Raw genomic sequence first — 21374 nt, 5'->3', positions numbered from 1 at the left:
TCCCTTCCTGTATCCCAATGACTCTTAAATTTGGTCTCTTTATGTTATCCCATATTTCTTGGATGTTCTGCTCATGGTTTCTTAACTGTCTTGCTGAGCTGTCTATATTCTTTTCAAGTTGAAATACTTTGTCTTCATTGTCTGATGTTCTATCTTCTAAGTGTTCTACTCTGCTGGTAGTATTCTCAATTGAGTTTTTAAGTTGGTTTATTGCTTCCTGCAGTTCTAGGATTTCTGTTTGTTTTTTTATAAACTCTATCTCCCTGTATAGTTGATCTTTTGCTTCTTGGATTTGTTTATGTAATTCATTGTCGAAGTGATCTTTCATTGTCTGATTTTGCTGTCTAATGTCTTCCTTGAGACTCCAGATCATCTGAAGCATGTATATCCTGAATTCTTTATTTGACATTCCATCTGCTGCAGCTATTACCTCTTCTAAAGTTGAGTTGACCTGCATTGCTTGTGGTCCTTTCTTTCCTTGCCTTTTCATACTGCTCGCGTTTCTTTCTGCTTGGTGAAACTGTTGTGTTATTGAAATTTTCCCCCTATACATTTATATTGCTCTTGTATAGTTGAAAAGTCTTGCTGCAGTCCGGCTGCAGCAAAATAACCGGGGGGTGACGAACAACTTGTGTACGTTGATACAGTAGGAGTGGAAGCCGTTTATTGCAGGACAGGAGCAGTATTTATACATTCCACACAGCTTATCTAATTAGCATAAACTAGATACATCAGTCAACCAATAAGGAATCTCCACACTTAATGGCTCCCTGGTGTTACTTCACAAACCACTCCCTCTGGCATTTTGCCAGGCACCATCCAGACTTGTTTACAGACTCTAACATTAACCACTCGCTCTGGCAAAATGCCAGGCGCCATCCAGACTTTTTAACAGACTCTAACAAAGTCTCCCTTGCAGGGGCGGGCGGCGGCTGTGCTCCTCCTCCAATTGGGGTGATCTGTCTACCACCCCGACGGGCCGCTGGGCCTGTGTTGCTGGTCGGTCGCAGGTCTGCCTACCTTGCAGGCGCGGGCTGCGGCTCTGCTCTGCCCTTACTCCAATTGGGGTGACGTGTCTACCACGCCGGCGGGTCGCTGGGCCTGTTCCGGGTGCGGGAGGCGGCTCTGCTCTGCCCCTACTCCAATTGGGGTGACGAGACTACCACGCCAGCGGTCCACTGGGCCTGTTCCGGGCGCTTGCGAAGGCTCTGCTCAGCCCCTACTCCAATTGGGGTGATGGGACTACCATGCCGGCGGGTCGCTGGGCCTGTTCCGGGCGCGGGCAGCGGCTCTGCTCTGCCCCTACTGTCTACTGTCTTTCTTGTTTCCATCCTTCTTCCCATTCCCTCATTGTCCTTTGTCTAATCCGATGAAGTTTTATTTCTCTCCCCATCCCTGTCCCCGCTTATTGTGAGTTAACATTCACATATCAGAGAGAACATTCAGCCTCTGGTTTTTTGGGGATTGGCTTATTTCTCTTAGCATGTTCCATCCATTTATTGGTAAATGCTATAATTTCATTCTTTATGGCTGAGTAATATTCATTGTGTGTATAAATACCACGAGTTCTTGGTTTTGGATAGTTCTTTTTTTTTTTTTTTTTCTCTCCTTTGTTAAATTGGGAATCAGGAGGATTCTACCTCTGTGCCTCTGAAGTACATCCACAGCCCTTTTTTATTTTGAGACTAGATCTCTCAAAATTGCCCAGACTGGCCTTGAACTTGTGACTCTCAGCCTTCTGAATAGCTGGGATTAGAGGGCTGCCACCATCATACCTAGGAGTTTTCACGTGCTTCTGATCCAGTTCTGTTCTGTTTGATTTATTTGTCACTCATGATTTGCATGGTTAATAGTAAGGAGATTAATATGTTAACCATGATTTGTGAAGACTTTTTTATTTTGGGGGGTACTAGGGATTGAACTCAACATCTACAGCCATATTTTATATTTCTATTTGGAGACAGGGTCTCACTGAGTTGCTTAGAAACTCACTCTTGGCGGAGACTGGTTTCAAACTCACCATCCTCTTGCCTCAGCCTCCCAAACCTCTGGGGTTATAGTTGTGTGCCACTGTGCCCAACGGTTTGTAAAGACTTCACAGACAGGATAGTTTACTTTGTATTAAGTTCCTTGAATTGAAATGATTAAAATGAATTTGTTTGTAACCTTATGGTGTGCTTAAAGAAGCCCTTGTCCTTATTTTAACTTCAGTTTTTTTAAGTTTTATTTTTTGGAGATCTTGCTGGGTGTTTTAACTTTTTAATATGGAAAATTTCAAATAAACGAAAGTAGAATAGCATAATAATCCCATTGTAACCATTATTTACCTTTAGCGATTATTAATACATGGCTAATTTTATTTTGTCCATACCTTACCCCACATTATTTCAGAGCATATCTTTCATTTCATTGGTAAAGAAGTTGCATTAAATAAAGTGTTGTTTTTTTTTTTTTTTTGCGTTATTTGTTTTTTGGGTACTGGAGATTGAGCTCAGAGGCATTTGACCACTGAGCTGCCACTGAGCCACATCCCCAGCCCTATTTTGTATTTTATTTAGACATGGTCTTACTGAGTTGCTTAGCACATCGCTTTCTACTGAGACTGGTTTTGAACTCATAATCCTACTGCTTCAGCCTCCTGAGCCACTGGGATTATAGGCATGTGCCACCACACCTGGCCTTAAATAAAGTTTTTATTGTTGTTTTTAAAAATAATTTTCTATGAAATCATACATTTTTTTCATAACATACTATGAAAGAATATATTGCACATAAAATACTAGTAAATTTGATACATAATGAATACTCATGAATTTACCCCTCAATTTAAGAAATAAAGAACTATTGATATTAGATAGGCTTTCTGTGATGTTACTCATTAATCTAAGTTCCCCCATGAGGTACTTGATACCTTGAACCGTTTTTATTCATTTCCCACCTTGCTCTCTCCCTCTCTCATTCCTTCCTCCCTTCTTTTCTTCATACAAAGCAAGTGCTCTACCACTGAGCTACATCCCTAGCCCTCTTACTTTTCTTTAAATAATCACCACATTTCTTTTCCTAACTAATAATACATTATTACTTGATTTTGAACTTTATGTAAATTGTTTATACAGTATACTCTATGATTTGCATTTTTCCTCTAATATCCAAGTGGTTGTGCTCAATTCATTTTTGTTGCCAGATAATATTTCACTGGGGGACTCTGGGCAAGTAATTGTTATGCCGTATGTCGAATGTCATCATTTCGATACTGGCAGTTTGTGATTCTCTCACAACCTTTTCAACACTTGGTTTATTTTGTTTTCTTTCTTTGTTTCTTCTAGGGATTAACCTAGGGCCTTACGCATGCATACTACCCAAGCTAATATCTGGTATTCTTTTTTTTAGGTGGTACTAGAAATTGAACCCAGGGGTACTACTCTGTGGTGGAGTTACATCCCCAGCACTACCCCATCCCACCCCCCAATTTTAAAAATTGTTTTTAAGTCGTAGATGGACATAATACTTTATTTTATGTGGTACTGAGACTTGAACTCAGTGCCTTACACATGCTAGGCTAGCACTCTGCCACTGGACTACAGCCTCGGCCCAGCCCTTTTTATTTTTTATTTTGAGATAGAATCTTGCTAAGTTGCAAAGCTTGGCCTTGAATTTGGTGATCTTCCTGTCTCAGCCTCCTGAGTTGACAGGAATATAGGTGTGTACTACTATGCTTGGTGGAATGCTTAGTGTTCTTAACTTTTAAACCTACTGGACATAAAATGTTATTTTATGGTTTAATTTTGTTTTTAGTTCTTACAAAGGATAAAACTTGATATAAAAGGTAAAATAAAACACTTTTATAAAAGGTTAAAGTTGAAGTATTATATCTGATTATTTAGATGTTATATTGATTCGGGTATATTGATTCTCCTCTAGTGTTTTTAAAAAATAATTTATTATAGGCACATTGGCGCACAGTAATCCCAGTAACTTCCAAGTCTGAGGCAGGAGAATTGCAAATTTGAGGCCAGCTCAGGAACTTAGCAAGACTCTCTGCAACTTAGTTAGACCCTGTCTCAAAATATAAAATAAAAGGACTGGGAATGTAGCTCAGTGACAAAGCACCCCCAGTTCAATCCTCAGTACCTAAACCAAAAAAAAAAAAATCCATTTCACAAATGTTGGTGGTGGTTTCTCTGTGCCAGGTATTGTATCAGTATGAGTCAAAAATGAAGAAAACTCTTTTCTGCCTGGATATTCCTCAAAATTCATAATGGGAAATGGATCATTAGGATGTATACTGCATCGTGTATTACTAAATGCTGTAATAGAATTATTTATTGGATTCTAAGATGGCAGAGAGATACACTGATGCAGTTGGACTGGAGAAGCAGAGACGGTGTTCAGGGAAGGTCTTGCAGAGAAAATTACATCTGAATTGGGTGTTGGATCATGCTCACTAAGCATAAAAGAAGGGAGAATCTATGTGGAGGCAAGAATATGAAGGCATGGAGTTATGATACATCACAGGGAGTCTAGTGGAATTATAGTTTGATGTATCTAGATGATAAATTCCTGGGAAAAAGGGAGGAGAGAGAGAGGCCAGGTCCCGGAGGGTCTGTAAATACTGTAAATGTGATGAGGCTTGATTTAATCCATGTTTCATCCTAACAAGTAGCAAGGGAATAGTAATGACCAGGTAAGGCAAAGCAGATATCTCTTTCATTAATGATAGGTGATATCTCTTTTCACCAAATAAAAGACAAATTAAAATGCTTTTAGGGTTTAATTTATTGGAGTATGACTAAGTCTCATTTTTTTTTTTTTTTTAATCTTAGCGGAGTTGGTTACAAAACTTTATGAGGCAGCTGTGAAGAAAGTCCCCAACAGTGAGGAGTATCACTCTCATCTCTTCATGGCTTATGCCAGAGTGGGTGAATACAAGAAAATGCAACAGGTAACTTATCTCCCAAACCTACTGGGCTAAGGGATTTACTATTAAAGGTAAAAGTCTCTTTAATGTGATTTAACTGCTATGAGTGAGAGTGTGTGTGTGTAATTGAATTCATATATTTGTGTGTGGAGATGAACAGTTATTATTACAAGTTCTTTAAATGTTTTATTTGGGAAAGAACTGATTTTTCTTTTGTGGCTTAATGGTATTGTTTTGTTTGGTTTTGGTAAGTCTGGGTCAAAGTGTCCCACTGGTTAGATTCCTGTTAAATTTTCAGAAAATGGGCAGAAATCCCAGAGCAAAAAGTGAACAGTCTACAGAAACTTTAAAAGTTTATATCTGATTTGTAAATTTAATTTGTTTCTGGCCTGTGGAGATGTTTTAAACCAACAGGGGAAAATGCCTCATTTTCTGGAACAGTGCTTTTTTGTTTTGTTATTTGTCTGCCTGCAATGATGTATTTACCAATTATTGTATTTTAGGTGTTCTTTGTATATATTTGAAGGAACCTCATTTGGACATGTTTGAACTAGTGTGTTGGTAAAGCTGATGTCCCAGAAAAATGAAACCTGCTCATTAAGTTAGGAAGTCAAATTAGTGTTTTGTTTTTTTCCCAGTACTGGGAATTGAATTCAGGGGCTCTCTACTGTTGAACTACATCCCCAACCATTTTTTTTTTTTTTTTTTTTTGAGGGGCACTAAATTTTCAAAAAAAAATTTTTTTGGTAGTTGTAGATGGACAGAATGACTTTATTTGTTTGTTTTTATGTGGTGCTGAGGATCAAACCCAGTGCCTCACGCATACTTGGCAGGCACTCTGCTGCTGAGCTACAACCCCAGCCCCAAGCTAGTAAATTTTTTAATTTTTATTTATTTATATTTGGATAGTGGGGATTGAACTCAGGGGCACTTGACCACTGAGCCACATTACCAGTTCTATTTTGTATTTTATTTAGAGACAGAGTCTCACTGAGTTGCTTAGCTTTTGCAGAGGCTGGCTTTGAACTCCAGATCCTGTCTCAGCCTCTTGAGCTGATGGGATTACAGGCGTGCATCACTGTGCCTGACCCCAAGCTAGTATATTTTTAAGGATTGCTTTTTTATAGCTGATCCTTGTGGTTCATGCCTATAATCCCAGTGGCTCAGGAGTCTGAGCAGGAGAATTGCAAGTTCAAAGCCAGCCTCCTCAATTTAAATAAAGTATAAAAAAGGACTGGGGAGGCTACAGTTGTAGCTCAGTGGTAGAGCGCTTGCCTAGGATATGTGAGTCACTGGGTTCTTTCCTCATCACCACATAAAATAAATAAAATAAAGGTATAAAAAAAAATCACATTTAAAAAAATGACTCATTTAGGGGCTGGGGTTGTGGCTCAGTGGTAGAGTGCTCACCTAGCATGCACGGGGCACCGGCTTAGATCCTCAGCACCACATAAATGTAAAATAAAAGATATTGTGTACACCTAAAACTAAAAAAATTAATTTTTTTTTTTTAAATGACTCATTTAAAAAAGGGGTAGGGTACTGGGGATGTGTATCTGTGGTTAAGTGCCCCTGGGTAAAATCCTTGGCCCAACAAAAAAGAATTGCTTTTTTTGTGGATACAATGCCTTCTGAAAGCAAAGCTTTTTAAATTTTATCTTATTATTTACCTGAAATAACAAACTATAATAATTGCTAAAACGGGTAGGGTGAAGGATACCATGTTATTATAAATACTTACTCCTTAAAATCAATATTTACATTCCTTCATTCAGGTTTCAAATTAGAAGAATTTCTTTTTTGTCCAAATGTAATTTCTTTAAAAAATTTATCATAATTTATTGATCTTTTCAAGAAAAGTATTCAGAGATTGTCATTTTATTTTAATGTAAAATAAAAAAATTGGCAATACAAACATCTATACATATAAATTCTTTTTTTTAATATTTAGTTTTTATTTATAGGTGGACCCAATATCTTTATTTTTATATGGTGCTGAGGATCGAACCCAGTGCCTCACACATTCGAGGCGAGTGCTCTACCTCTGAGCCACAACCCCAGTCTGATACATATAAATTCTTAATGACATCTCTACTTCTAGGCAGGAAAAAAGTGTGTGTGTGTGTGTGTGTGTGTGTGTGTGAGGTATAATTTTGGTACCGGGGATATAACCCAGGTTACCTCTGAGCCATACCCCCGCCCCCAGCCCTTTTTATTTTTTATTGAGACAGGCTCTCATTAAATTGCTTAGGACCCTGTCAAGTTGCTGAGGCTGATCTTAAACTTGTGATCCTCTGAGCCTCCTGAGCTGTTGCAATTATAGGTGTGTACCACCATGCCTAGCTGGAAATGTGTGTGGGTGTGGGTGTGGGTGTGGGTGTTTGTAATATTTTTTTAGTTGTAGATGGACATAATACCTTTATTTTATTTGTTTTTATTTTTATGTGGTGCTAGGGATCGAACCCAGTGCCTCACGCATGGTAGGCAAGTGCTCTATCACTGAGTCACAACCCTGGCCTTGGAAATATATTTTAAACAAAGTTTCTTAAGAGTATGTGCCAAAATGTTACCAGGGTATAAAGCTATGGTTGCTTTCATCTTGATTTATATTTTTTTAAAAAAACGTGTTAATTTTATGACCCAATAGAATACACATGTACTGTGTATATACACACATTCATGAAAATGATGAGTTCATACAATAATGATATTCATGTAAATTTTGGTTAAAGGAAAAGAAATCCATATTGCTTTAACATAGAGCTAGGTTTCATTTTTGTATAGCTTAGCTTGACATGTTGCCAGGAGTATATACATTCTTTGTTTTTGGAGATACTGCTTTAGTGTGGTTTAACAAGTTGTTTAATATAGTTTAACCATATATTGCTTTTGCATTATTCCATTCTGATATATTGGAAGAATGAAGTAGTCTAATTTTCTTTCTTTTATTTTATTTATTTATTTTTTGTTCTGCTTGGATAAATCCTTGTTCATGCTAGGCAAGTGCTCTATACTGAGCCACATCCCCAGCCTGGAATGTGTAATTTTCATACTACCTTTGTTGTTTAAAAGGTAGTTTAAAATTCTTTAACACCACCCCCCGCCCACATACACATGTTTATTTTGAATGTGACATGTCAGTCAAAGGTAATAGGTATTTTACAAATTTAATGTCATGTTTCATGAGAGTGAAGGCTTTTGTTTGTTTTGTTCAATGCTGAATCCCCATTGCCTAGAGTAGCATCAGCATAATATCTGGAGGTTGGAGGAAAGGAAGCCAGGGAATCAGAAAATTTACTCCAAATCATATGCTTGACAGGTAATATTTAAAATCACCGTTAATGAAGAGTTGTCGTTCATTCATTTGTACCTTAATTAGACTTTCATTTTCCTGTAAATGATATTCCTGTTCTGAGTCACCAACTTAGAGCCATGTTTCAAAACTTGTCTATCATCAAAATTTTCTGTATCAGCAGATCTTCTGCAAGTCTGCAAGATGACAGGGTATGGACCTGAAAGTTTTGTTTTATTTTATATTAAATTTTTATAGTAATTTCTGATATTCTGCAGTCTTTTTTTCTTTAGGAATGTTGTCATAAAAATGTTTCCTTTTCCCAGATAAGTAAAATGGACTTTCTAACACTTTCCATTCTTTACCTCCAGAGTATGTGTACCCTGTTAGGCACCTCAAATCATCCCAGGTGCTTTATCTTATCCTGTATATTCATTCCGTCTGCACATCATCTTGATTCTGCCTCTACAGTGCTTTTAGTTTTTTTTATTTGATCTACTTCATCCTGGTTTAGCGCCTCATCCGCTCTTCTTTCCTTTCTTCCTATTTTGTCTCTTTACTGTACTGCTGACATACTCTTCCTTGAGGAATATAGTTTTGTATTTATCATTTCCCTACTCCATGGAGGCTCCTTTTTGAAATCTTTACAACAAAGGTAACTCTACCTCTCAACCCTTTCCCCTACTCTCAGATAAAGACTGCTTATTGATATACATTTATAATTCAAATTTTGTGTTTGCTTGGTTGTTACTAGAACTACACTGAATTGCATTTGGTGAAATATCACTCATGATGTAAAAATTCACCTTTGTGATTACCTCTGTTGCTGTAGCCACCAGGTTACTAGATGTCCTTTGATTTTCTTCCTGTTTTCCTTCTTTCTTTCCATCCATTTTGGGGCTCTAACCCAGGGCCTCCTGCATTCTAGGCAAGTACTCTAACCATCTTGACTTACTTTCTTTAATGTTTTGGGTTTTTTTCAGACTAATTTTTTCCCTACTCATATTTGACATACCTATTTAACTATTCATATATACTTGAATATTTATCCTTACCCCCAATCTAGGAAAGACATTCTGTTTGACTTTCATGGTCCATTTGGAGGAGTGCTACTTGAGAGAGGCTTGTTAAAAAAAAAAAACAGGTTTTAAAAATAGCTTCTTTTATTTTTTTTTTAAAGTAATATGTGCATTAAAGGAAAAATAGAAACACAAGCAAAGAACAAAGTTATCCACTCATAAGCAGCTTATTTGGATGCATCCCCACAGGTTATAAGTATACATACACAACATTCCATTTTGTGTGAATGAGATTGTAGTGTGTATCATGCTTTCCCACACATCATATTTACCAATTGAAATCCCAAAGCTACATGAGTATTTTTGATAACCAAGAATACACCACACCAGCTGGGCCCTATAGTTTACGCCTGTAATCCCAGGAGCTGGGGAGGCTGAGGCAGGAGGATTGGGGGGTTCAAAGCCAGCCTCAGCAACAGCAAGGCACTAAGCAACTCATTGAGATCCTGCCGCTAAATAAAATACAAAATAGGGCTGGGCATGTGATTCATAGTTCAGTTTCCCCTGAGTTCAATTTCCTGTACTCCCTGAAAAAGAATATGCTACACCAAATCAATCTGTTAAAAAAGTTGTAATCCTTTCTTGGGATCAACACATTTTTCCTTAAAGAAGAGGAAAGGAAATAAACCTTACGTTTTCTGGAAACACCTAGCATGATGTTTTTGTTTTTTTGTTTATTTTTATTTTTTTGTAGTGGGGATTGAACCCAGGGGCTTTACCACTAATATACATTCCAAGTCATTTTGTTAAAATTTTTATTTTGGGTCAGGATCTTGCTAAATTGCTCAGCCTGGCTTTGAACTTGTAATTCACCTGCCTCAGCCTTCCAAGTTGCTGGAATTACAGGCAAGTACCACCTTGCCCCGCTCCTAGCATAGCGTTTAGTATATGACAATTTTATGAATTTTATTTATTTATTTTTGAGCACTGGGGATTGAACCCAGGGTGTATTGTGTGCTAACAAGCACTCTACTACTGATTTATATCTCTAGCCCTGTTTATTTTATTTTGAGACACTAAGTTGCCCAAGGCTGTCTTTCAACTATCAGTCCTCCTGCTTCAGCTTCCCAAGTAGCTGGGATTATAGGAGTGTGACATTAATCTATCTATGTATCTACCTATTCATTATCTTTATCTTATTTATTTATTTTTATGTGGTGCTGAGGATTGAACCCAGGGCCTCCCATGTGCTAGGTGAGCACTCTATTGCTGAGCCACAATCCCAGCCCCATGACATTTATTTTTATCACTAAGTAAATTTTAGTTATTTGTATACTTTCTTCTTTTCCTAGGTGTGTGTTTTTTTTGTTTTGTTTTGTTTTGTTTTTTTTTTAAATGGCAGTGCTGGGAATTGAACCCAGGGCTTTGTGCATGCTAAACCTTTGGGACAGAGACTCAAATCTTTGTATCTTTGGCAGGGATAGTTTCTTCTGCCTTATGGGGCTCCATGTAATTTTGGAAGTAGACTGATGATTGGTGAAAGTTTAAAAGATATAAAGTAGCAACTATGATAATTAGCTGATGGAGTTCTTAGCTTCAATTACTAGTTGGCTAATTATGGACAGATTTTTCAGTTATTTGAATAGATGTATTTCACTCTTTTGTGCTGTCCTTGCTTTGAAGTATTAGCATATTATACATTTCAGTGTGAAAGGATTAGCTCTTAATTAGTGATATATTGAAAGAATTTGAGTATTTTCCTAATAATTATTTTTTAAAGTTATGTCATAGTGATTTTTTTCTGATTTTTAAGTTCAAATATACTATCTGGTGTTTTTTGCTTATTTGTTTTACTATAACTGGCTAATGTGGTGTCTTCAGTAAAGACTGCTTATTGATATACATTTATAATTCAAATTTTGTGTTTGCTTGGTTGTTACTAGAACTACACTGAATTGCATTTGGTGAAATATCACTCATGATGTAAAAATTCACCTTTGTGATTACCTCTGTTGCTGTAGCCACCAGGTTACTAGGCACTTAAACCAACTGGGATTTTTAATTATGTTGCAGTTCCTTTGGGAAACTTCTTGCCACATATCTAGGTTATTAATGGTCTCCATATGATGTTTTCTGAATTAAGTATTTATGGCTCTCTGTCTTTCAGGCTGGCATGGCTCTGTATAAGATTGTCCCCAAAAACCCTTACTACTTTTGGTCTGTGATGAGCTTAATTATGCAAGTGAGTATGGCATTCAGAATGGAATTGAGGTTTGTCTTTAAAATCATCATATTAATGTGTCTTCTGAATTTCTTGGGTAATGAATTGCAGTGTGTGTATCAAACAAGGACTTTACGTATTGTCAGTTGACTTTTTTTTTTTAACCCCAGTAGTGGGGATTGAACCCAGAGGTGCTCTATCACAGATCTACATCACCAGTACTTTCATTCTACTTTTTATTTAAAGACAGGGCCTTATTAAGTTCTCAAGGCTGGACTAATTGCAATCTTCCTACCTCAGCCTCACAGGTAGCTGGGTTTACAGGCATGTGCCATTGTGCTGGCCTATCAGTTGACTTTTTAAGTTGGGGATTTGGTATTCTTTATGAGTTGGTATATTAGTTTATTTGTATGCAGCATGGTATATTTCCTGAGGCTTTGATCCATTGCTGGCTTATTTGATCAAGTTAACTGGAAGTGTTTGGTATTTTAATCTGATGTTTATTTTAAAGACAATACTGTATGTTAGTGAGCAGGGCATTGAACTGGGTGGTCTTGCTTAAGCATTTCTCCTTTCTGAGCCTCAGTTTGCTCTTTTGCAGAATGGAGACAGTTATCTCCCAGAACTGCTGTAAGGATCAAAGTGAGATTTTTATGTAGGAAAGGGTAGGGAGGAAGGAGGTAAAATGTGGTGATTAAGGACAGATGTTCTGGGGTCAGACATGTCTGCCTTCAGATACATGTGGCTTTTACCACATGACTTATAGAGCTTTTAGGGGAATGTCTTAACCTTAGTTTCTTTATAATATTTACCTTGAAAAGTTGTTTGCAAGGGGTGAGTTCTGAGCGGAATCTCCAACAATGTTAAAATTACTAATGTGTTAATTTTAATTATCAATTTAAATTAACTAATTAATAATAAAGTGCAGGAATAAGAGGAATTGGCATTTCTCTTAATATGTTAACATATTTTTTTAATATTTATTTTTTAGTTCTATTAAAATCTGTTTTATTTTTATGTGGTGCTGAGGATTGAACCCAGTGCCTCATACATGTTAGGTGAGTGCTGTACCTCTGAGCCACAATGCCAGCCCTGTTAACATCTTAAAATAAATAAATAAATAAATACATGAGGGGGCTTAAGAAAAAAAAAAAAAGATGTCCATAAAGCTTTCTTTTTCAAACACCTGATGATATCCTTGATCTTTACATATTTCTAGAGAAATGTATAAAAAACCTATTTATAAGTTATGTCATCATGGAAGTTCTGTATTTCAAGAATGCATGGGGTAGTGATTCTTTTTTTTTTTTTTTTGGTAGCTTTGGGAATTGAACCCAGTGGGGGTTCTACCTCTGAGTTACATCCTCTGCCCTTTTTATTTTTTATTTTGAGACACGTTCTCTCTGAATTGCCTAGGCTGGTCTCAGACTTGGAATCCTCCTGCCTCAGCTGATTGAGTAGCTGGAATTACAGGAGGGGTACACCACACCACACCTGGTAGGATGATGAATGTTTAGTAAAGAAATCTCTTGTAAAGCCAACCACTCTATAATGTATAACTTTGACAGATTTAGATTAGGTCTAATATATGACATAGTGGATTGATAAGTGTGTGCCAGAATCACAGTAATGGTCTTCATGATAATATTAAATAGTTCAAGCAGAGAATTAGAATTCAATATGTATCTTCCCTCTTCTAGTCTATATCAGCACAGGATGAAAACCTCTCAAAAACGATGTTTCTGCCCCTTGCTGAGAGAATGGTAGAAAAAATGGTGAAAGAGGACAAGATAGAAGCTGAGGCTGAAGTGAGTGTTTTAAGCTCAACTCTTGTGATTCCATTATTTTGTACCACTATTTTGAATTGCAAAATTATGTACTGTTGATTTGTTCCAACTGTATAGCTGCGTTTCCAGTCTTGTCATTTCTGTATATGTGAAGCTTTGGAAGCTCTCTGCTTAGGTTTACTGAACACTGAGCTGTCTCTAGCAAATATTGCAAGCTGAGATGTGTATGCATGGGGAAGACACTGTTGTCTGATTATTACTTTCTTTCGCAACACACTACTAAACCAGTCAGGGTCACTCCAGGAGAACTGGGCTAACACAAATTAATGACACAGACAGAAAAATACCTTTTTCTTTGGGTTCTGTGATGGCCCCTCTGACCCAGCTCCCACAAAGGAGGCAAGGCAGGAAAGAAAGAGGGGGCATGCCTCAAACCCAGGTTTTACTGGGGGAGGCTGTTCAAAAGAACATTCCATTCATATTAGGCAGAGGGGTAATGATACAAGGGGCAGCCCGCTTGCACTAGGTAATGCCCACTCCCAAAGCTGTGCTCTTCTGCTGAGTGGAAATGGGGATCTACTTTCCTCCCTGTCAGGGAAACCAGTCTCCACATTTTCATCACTCAAAGCTAAGGGATGCTCAGCTCCTGTGTGGCAGTTTCCAACAGCTTCATCTCATTAGAAGATATATCATTTTCTATTATTTTAAAAACTTTCGTATGACTATCATTTATTGAAAAGTTTCAATGATTACACTTGTTTATTTCTTCTACAAGGTTGAACTTTATTACATGATCTTGGAACGACTGGGAAAGTATCAGGAAGCCTTGGATGTCATTAGAGGGAAGTTAGGAGGTAATTATTAAAGTTTTCCTTTTTTTAAAAAAATTTTTATTTTTAATTGTAGACAGACACAATACATTTATTATTATGTGGTGCTGAGGATTGAACCCAGTGCCTCACATGTGAGAGGCAAGTGCTCCACCACTGAGCTATAATCCCAGGCCCCAGAGTATTTTTTCCTGTTAAGACAGGAAAATTGTTAATCGAATCCTCTATATGAAAAAAGTCCTTCCTCATACAGAAACAAAGATATGAAGATATAAAAGAATCATGTATGATTGTCACCTTGTTATATTTTGTACCAGGGATTAAACCCATGGGCATTTAACCACTGAGCTACATTCCCAGCTCTTTTTATTTTTTATTCTGAAACAAATTCTCAGTGAGTGCTTAGGGCCTGCCTTGGTAAGCTCTGAGATTGGTCTCCAATTTGTAATCCTCTTGCCTCAACCTCTCAATATGTTGGGATTATAGTCACGTGCCACCATGCCCAGCTAAACAACTGTCTTTTTTAGTTGTAGATGAACCCAATACCTTTATGTTATTTATTTTTATGTGGTTCTTAGGATTGAACCCAGCACCTCATGCATGCAAAGCAAGCACTCCCACTGAGCTACAACCCTAGCCCTAAATTATTTTTTGTGGGGGAGTTACCAGGGATTTAATTTAGGGGCACTTGACCACTGAGCTCAGCCCTATTTTGTATTTTATTTAGAAACAGGGTGTCACTGAGTTGCTTAGTGCCTCGCTTTTGCTGAGGCTGGCTTAGAACTCCCAATCCTCCTGCCTCAGCCTCCTGAGGTGCTTGGATATCAGATGTGTGCACCTAAACTACTTTTTTTTTTTTTGTGGTGCTGGGGATTGAACCCAGAGTCTTCTGCATGCAAGGCAAGCACTCTGCCGGCTGAGCTATATCCCTAGCCCCTGAACTACTTCTTTTTAAAATTAATTAATTAATTTATTTATTTATTTATTACATTTGAATCAAACAGGATATAATTATATCCCATCTAAACTACTTTTTAATTGAAAATAATTTTTGGATTCAGAAAATTCAAGGAGTGTGGAAGATATCCTAGATCTAAACACCTACCCCAGAGTCTCTTTCATTTACTATTTCTTTATATCCTTCAAAAGGTACATGTTCCCCTCCATTTTATTTTTTGGTACTGGGGGTTAAACCCGGAGCCTCTGGTTGTAAGTAGAAATGAAAGCAGTTCACCAACTTTTGTAACTTTTAATTGCAGAGAAGCTGACAAGTGAGATTCAGAGTCGGGAAAATAAATGCATGGCTATGTATAAGAAGCTGAGCAGGTGGCCAGAGTGTAATGCCCTTTCCAGGCGCCTCTTACTAAAAAAGTGAGTAGATGCTGCTTTTTGTGCTATGAGACTACAGTGAGGCTTTAAGACTTCACTGTAGACACATTTTATTTGTGTATTTTGAGATTGCTGGGCATAGAATATTCTTGTAGTTATGTCCTGGATGTGTTTTCAATGAGCCTTCATCTTTTAGTAAAGAGAGATAATGGTACTTTTACCACCGTGATGCTAAATATTAGTTGAATCTTGAGAATGAATGTTGAAAATTATTATTTGTCAAATTCAGTAAAGCTTAAAATAAGGCTTCCTTCCTACCTATGCCACCTCCAGTTTGATAGTGCTGTGTGGGGAGTTTTCTGTTAGGAATATTAGTTTTCTAGACCTGGTCATTTTATTGAAGTACAGAGTAGTTTGTTTCAAGTTTTTACTTTGAAAGTGACACTTGAGTGCTGCCCTTTTAGGGCTGCAGAGGGAGGGGTGGATTATTCTTGGCACATATGAAACTAAAACTTAGAAAATTAAGTTAACATCATGGTTCCTAAGGCAGATTTGTCACAACTTGGGTTTAATTCTGTGTGCATCATTCAATCTGATTTTAGCTCAGATGACTGGCAGTTCTATCTGACTTATTTCGATTCTGTCTTTCGACTGATTGAAGAGGCCTGGACTCCTCCTGCTGAAGGTGAACAGTAAGTCATCTTTTTTCCTGAATTATAGTGGCTTTTTTGGGGGGGGGGGGGTACTGGGGATTGAACCCAGGGAAACCTAACCACTGAGCTACATCCAGACCCCTGACTCTTTCCCTTTTTTAACCCTTAATTTAGAAATAGGTTCTTGTTGTGTTGCTTAGAGCCTCCTCTCTCAGTTGCTGAGTCTGGCTTTGAAATTGCAATTGTCCTGCCTCAGCCTCCTGAGTTGATAGTATTACAGGTGTATGCCACCATGCCCAGCTATAGTGTCATTTATTTATTTATTTATTTTTAAAGAGAGAGAGAGAACTTTTTTTTAAGAGAGAGAGAGAGGCAGAGAGAGATAGAGAGAAATTTTTTTTTAATATTTATTTTTTAGTCTTCGGCGGACACAACATCCCTGTTTGTATGTGGTGCTGAGGATCGAACCCGGGCCGCACACATGCCAGGCGAGCGCACTACCGCTTGAGCCACATCCCCAGCCCGAGAGAACTTTTTAATATTTATTTTTTTTTTAGTTTTCGGTGGACACAACATCTTTGTTTGTATGTGGTTCTGAGGACCGAACCCGGGCCGCACACATGCCAGGCGAGCACGCTACCGCTTGAGTCACATCCCCAGCCCAATAGTGTCACTTTTTAATATGTGGTAGCTTAAGAATTTCATTGTCAGCCATTTTAATTCTCCTTTTCTGTCTTATAATATATTCCTTTGAAAGTAAGAATCCCCCCCCCCTTTTGTGTGTGTGTGTGTGCGCGTGTGTGTGTGCTGGGTATTGAATTCAGGGGCACTTGACCACTCAGCCACATCCCCAGCCCTATTTTGTATTTTATTTAGAGACAGAGTCTCACTGAGTTGCTTAGCACCTTGGTAATTTGCTGAGGCTGGCTTTGAACTCAGGATCCTCCTGCCTCAGCTTCCCAAGGTTACTGGGAATTAGATTTACTGGGATTACAGGTGTGTGCCACCACACTAACCGTTTTTATTGTTTTATAATTATCAAGGTGTTGTTTCTTGTTTGAAAATTTTTTCTTAATATTTTAATTTGACTTTTAACTTGGGGAAGGATAGTAGAGACAATAACATGTTTTTTCATGTGTTTATATCTAGCTCTTTAGAAGGAGAAGTACATTATTCTGCGGAAGAGGCTGTGAAGTTTATAGAAGATCGGATAACAGAAGAATCTAAAAGTTCTCGCCATCTCCGCGGACCACATCTAGCTAAATTGGAGCTGATCAGGCGCTTACGAAGTCAAGGTTGTAATGATGAATATAAACTAGGTAAGAAAATATGATATTTGGGAAACCTGGAGAAGATACAGGGATACCCTTAGTACTAGAGTGCAGTATTCATCATCTGAGGCCTATATTGAGAAAGTCATGTTGAGGAAGGAAACATCTTTATTATCTGAGAATATTTACTAATGAATGGATCACTTACAAAATTATTTCTCTGTTACTCATTCAATTTGGCCTAATGTTTTCATTTTTTCCTGTTCCATCAGAGCTGTTGCTAACACAGTGAAGTTAAATCAGTTCCAATAAAAATTGCCAGGTTTGTAAGAGTTTTAGGATTTCGTGAAGTAGATGAAAAGTTTCTTAAATCTGTTCCAAGCACTCACAAAACTAATGACAAAGTACTACTGGACAGAATTAGAGCAGTTAGCAGCTAAAGAGAAATTTTAAATTTCTTCTTCTTTTTTTTTTTTTTTTTAAGTTTAAATTTATAAAGGGAGCAAAGATTGATACCAGTAGTAAAGCATTAAGAGATTGATACCAATAGTAAAGCATTAAGAGAAGCCTTTAGGAAATTTGATGAAGCCCTTAAATGTTTTATAAATTAGTTTCTTAGCATCTCCTTGAATCAGAAACGTAAGATGTTATATTGTGCTAGTTCATGATTTTGTTGGAAAAATGACCCCCCTGCCAAAAGCAGCTACTTCTCATACTGAAAATTACCTTACAGTTTTAATAAAACCTGATTTTTGCTAATTTTTAATTTTTATTATTTTTTATTTTTTGGTGGTGCTGGGGATTGTTCTCAGGGCCTTTGTATGCTAGGCAAGCAGTCTACCAACTGAGCTATATTCCCAGCCCAACTTTTGCTAAATTTAAGATAATGAACTCTCCATTGGTCAGCTTCATTTTGTGTGTGTGTGTGTGTGTATTATAGGTGGACACTGTATCTCTTTGTTATTAATGAATTAATTTATTTGTTTACATATGGTGCTAAGGATCAAGCCCTGTGCCTCACACATGCTAGGCAAACTCTCTACTGCCAAACTACAAGCCCAGCTCTCAGCTTCTTCTTTTTTTTTTTTTTTAGTTATACACAGACACAATATCTATATTTATTTATTTTTATGTGGTGCTGAGGTTTGAACCCAGGACCCCACACGTGCAAGGCAAGCACTCTGCCACTGAACCACAATCCCAGTCCCCCTCAGCTTCATTTTTAAGGAGAAAGCTCCGATGAAACTACTTTTCCCCATTTATTGATATCAAAGCTTTGTCCTTGTTAAAAGTTAATTAAAGGCTAGGGTTATGGCTCAGAAGTAGAGCACTCGCCTAGCATGTGTGAGGCACTGGGTTCGATCCTCAGCACCACATGAAAGTAAAATAAAGATACTGTGTCCACCTATAATTAAAAAATAAATATTAAAAAAAAAACAACAAAAAAGTTAAGAGGTTTTTTTGGGGAGCCCAGTTGTTCTGATATAATGAGCACTCCAGTATTTGAAATCTGTTCTAGAACATCTCTGTCCTTTTTAATTATTCGATGTCCTTGGCAGAACTTTCTAAAATTAACTGCACTTTTCTAGCATTCCTGTAGTAGCTTATTCATAGCCAGTTTTCAATTCCGTGCTGATTTCTCTTTCTTCCTCTTTTTTCCTTTTTCTTTTTTTGCAGTGAGGATCAAACCCAGTACCTTCCACATGCTAGGCAAATGCCCTACATGAGCTTCCTCCTCAGCTTTGGCTTCTCTCTTTGGGTTTACTTCAGTAATTTCAGTCTATGCTACTTCCAGATCTGCAAATGAAAGTGCCCATATTTTCTTTGCAAAGCTGAATTTAAAAGTGTCTGAATCTGCCTTGATACCTGCTTTATCTACCCCTGGGTCTTATCAGCCCCCATCTTGCAAATGTGAATTTGTCTAGTAGCCATACATTTTTTTTGCCAGACCAGTGAATGGTTCTTAGTTTCTTTTGAGTCACAGAGTTCTTTGAAAATCTGGTTAAAGCATGGGTATTTCTTAACAAAGAATAGGAAAAAGAATTTAGACATACAATCTTACAGAAACCTTTTATTAAAAATCCTTGTTTCGGGTTTGGCGTTGTAGCTCAGTGGTAGAGCACTTGCCTAGCATCAGTGAGGCACTGGATTTGATTCTCAGCACCACATAAAAATAAATAAATAAAGCTCCATTGACAACTAAAAAATATATTTTTTAAAAAAATTCTTGTTTCTTAAATCTTATGTCAGTTTGGGAACATTTTATTTTTCTATTTTCATTTTATTTTGCTTTTAATTGGAAGGAAATTAAAATGAACTGGTAGTTCTCTTAAATTCAGGTTTAAATTTTCTAACTGTGGAGAGAAGCTGTGTTTTTAACATTTGCATATAATCTTATGTTTTTGTTTGAGTTTTAATGTAAATCTTTTTGCTATGTAAATTTTAACTGAATAAGATAGCTTCATATTTCCTAGGTACAATAACAGGGAAGCTGAAAACTCAAATGTAAGAGGGAACTTTAAACCGATATGCATCCAGCCTTCTCTTATTTTCATTCCTTGTCATTCAAGCATTAAGCAACACTTTAATTGAAATATTTCCAAATTAGACCTCTCACTTAAATTAGGAATTGCTTCAGTTAGAAATAATATAGTAATGTCCCCCCTCCTTGCCCTTAGGTGACCCAGAAGAATTAATGTTCCAGTATTTTAAAAAGTTTGGGGATAAACCGTGTTGTTTTACAGACCTAAAGGTGTTTGTTGACCTCTTGCCTGCTACACAGGGTACAAAGGTAAGTATGTGTCAGAATTCGGTTAAGTGCCTCTATTTACTAAAAGTAGATAACTGTTTGGGTTTCCTGTAATGTGTGGGACTGATGAATATGACTGATGAATAGGAGAACTATAACTGCCCTGGCAAGGTAAGTACTCCAGGTGCTATCATACCGAAAGCTCAATTTTTCTTTCTCTCTCTTTTTTTTTTTACCTGGTACTGGGGATTGAACCCAGGAGTACTTTACCACTGAGGTACATCTGCATACATACCTTTTTATTTTATTTTGGGACCCAGTCTTGCTACGTTGCCCAGGCTGGTCTTGAATTTGCCTCCTGCTTCAGCCTTTGGGGTAGCTGGCCTGAAGACTTGATTTCTTGTCAAACTAAGCCCTTGTGGGAATAAAGTTGTGGCAAATGACTGGATTCTTCTTTTAAAAAATGTAATTTTATTTTGAGATAATTGTAAATTTACATGGATTTGAGGAAATAACAGAAAGATCCCATATAGCTTCATTCATTTTGCCCCAGTGGCAACATATTGCATAACTATAGTGTAATATAATTAGGAAATTGACATTGATATAATCTATTGAGCTTTCTTAGATTTTTACCAGTTTTATAGGCATTTATTTGTGTGTACATATGTGTGTAATAGGAGTGATTTATCAAGTGCCAAGCCCGGCTTCGCTTGTGATCCTCCTGCCTCTGTTTACTGAGTCACTTGGATTATGTTCAGACCTACACTGCCTCTTTTAATCCATAGCCACCTACCTGTACCTTTTCTTCCCCTCTCTCTATCTCTAGGCAACTACTAATAAATTTTCAGTCTATAATTTTGTCATTTTAAGAATGGTATATAAATGGAATCATGCTATGTGTAACCCTTTGAGTGGCTTTTTTCCCTTAGCATTATTCTGTGGAGAATCATCCTCATTGTTACATGTATCAGTGGTTCATAGCTTTTTGTTGCTGAATAGTATTGCATGGTATGAATGCACCACAACTTCCTTAACTAATGACCTGTTGAAAGTATTTTTAGGTGCTAGCTATAATAAATAATACTGCTATGAGCATTGGGTACAGGCTTTTTGTGTGAACACAAATCTTTGTTTCTATTGGAAAAATTACCCAGACATGCAGTTGCTGGATTTTAGGGTAGTTGCCTGTTTAGTTTTTCCTGAAATGGTTGAACTGGTCCTTCCTTCCTTCCTTCCTTCCTTCCTTCCTTCCTTCCTCCCTTCCTCCCTCCCTCCCTCCCTCCCTCCCTCCCTTCCTTCCTT

At 37.4% G+C, this 21374-nt stretch overlaps 1 protein-coding gene across 4 annotated transcripts in view; it reads left to right on the top strand.

The window, feature by feature from the left end:
- Positions 1-21374, top strand: part of Naa25 (N-alpha-acetyltransferase 25, NatB auxiliary subunit) — a 72967-nt gene that overhangs the window by 14187 nt on the left and 37406 nt on the right. For 3 of the 4 annotated variants that reach the window (XM_015502535.2, XM_048785626.1, XM_015502534.2), the window contains exons 4-11: positions 4824-4942; positions 11397-11471; positions 13151-13258; positions 14013-14091; positions 15327-15438; positions 15999-16088; positions 17199-17368; positions 19999-20111. In XM_015502535.2, the coding sequence (XP_015358021.1) occupies positions 4824-4942; positions 11397-11471; positions 13151-13258; positions 14013-14091; positions 15327-15438; positions 15999-16088; positions 17199-17368; positions 19999-20111 (866 nt within the window). The remainder of the gene's footprint in view (positions 1-4823; positions 4943-11396; positions 11472-13150; positions 13259-14012; positions 14092-15326; positions 15439-15998; positions 16089-17198; positions 17369-19998; positions 20112-21374) is intronic. The other variant, XM_048785625.1, reaches the window with a different exon arrangement.

This window comes from Marmota marmota, unplaced genomic scaffold (assembly GCF_001458135.2).
Source record: "Marmota marmota marmota unplaced genomic scaffold, marMar, whole genome shotgun sequence".
NCBI classification, from domain to species: Eukaryota; Metazoa; Chordata; class Mammalia; order Rodentia; family Sciuridae; genus Marmota; species Marmota marmota.
The sequence above is the reverse complement of the archived record's forward strand: the minus strand, read 5'-3'. Positions and strand labels throughout refer to the sequence as shown.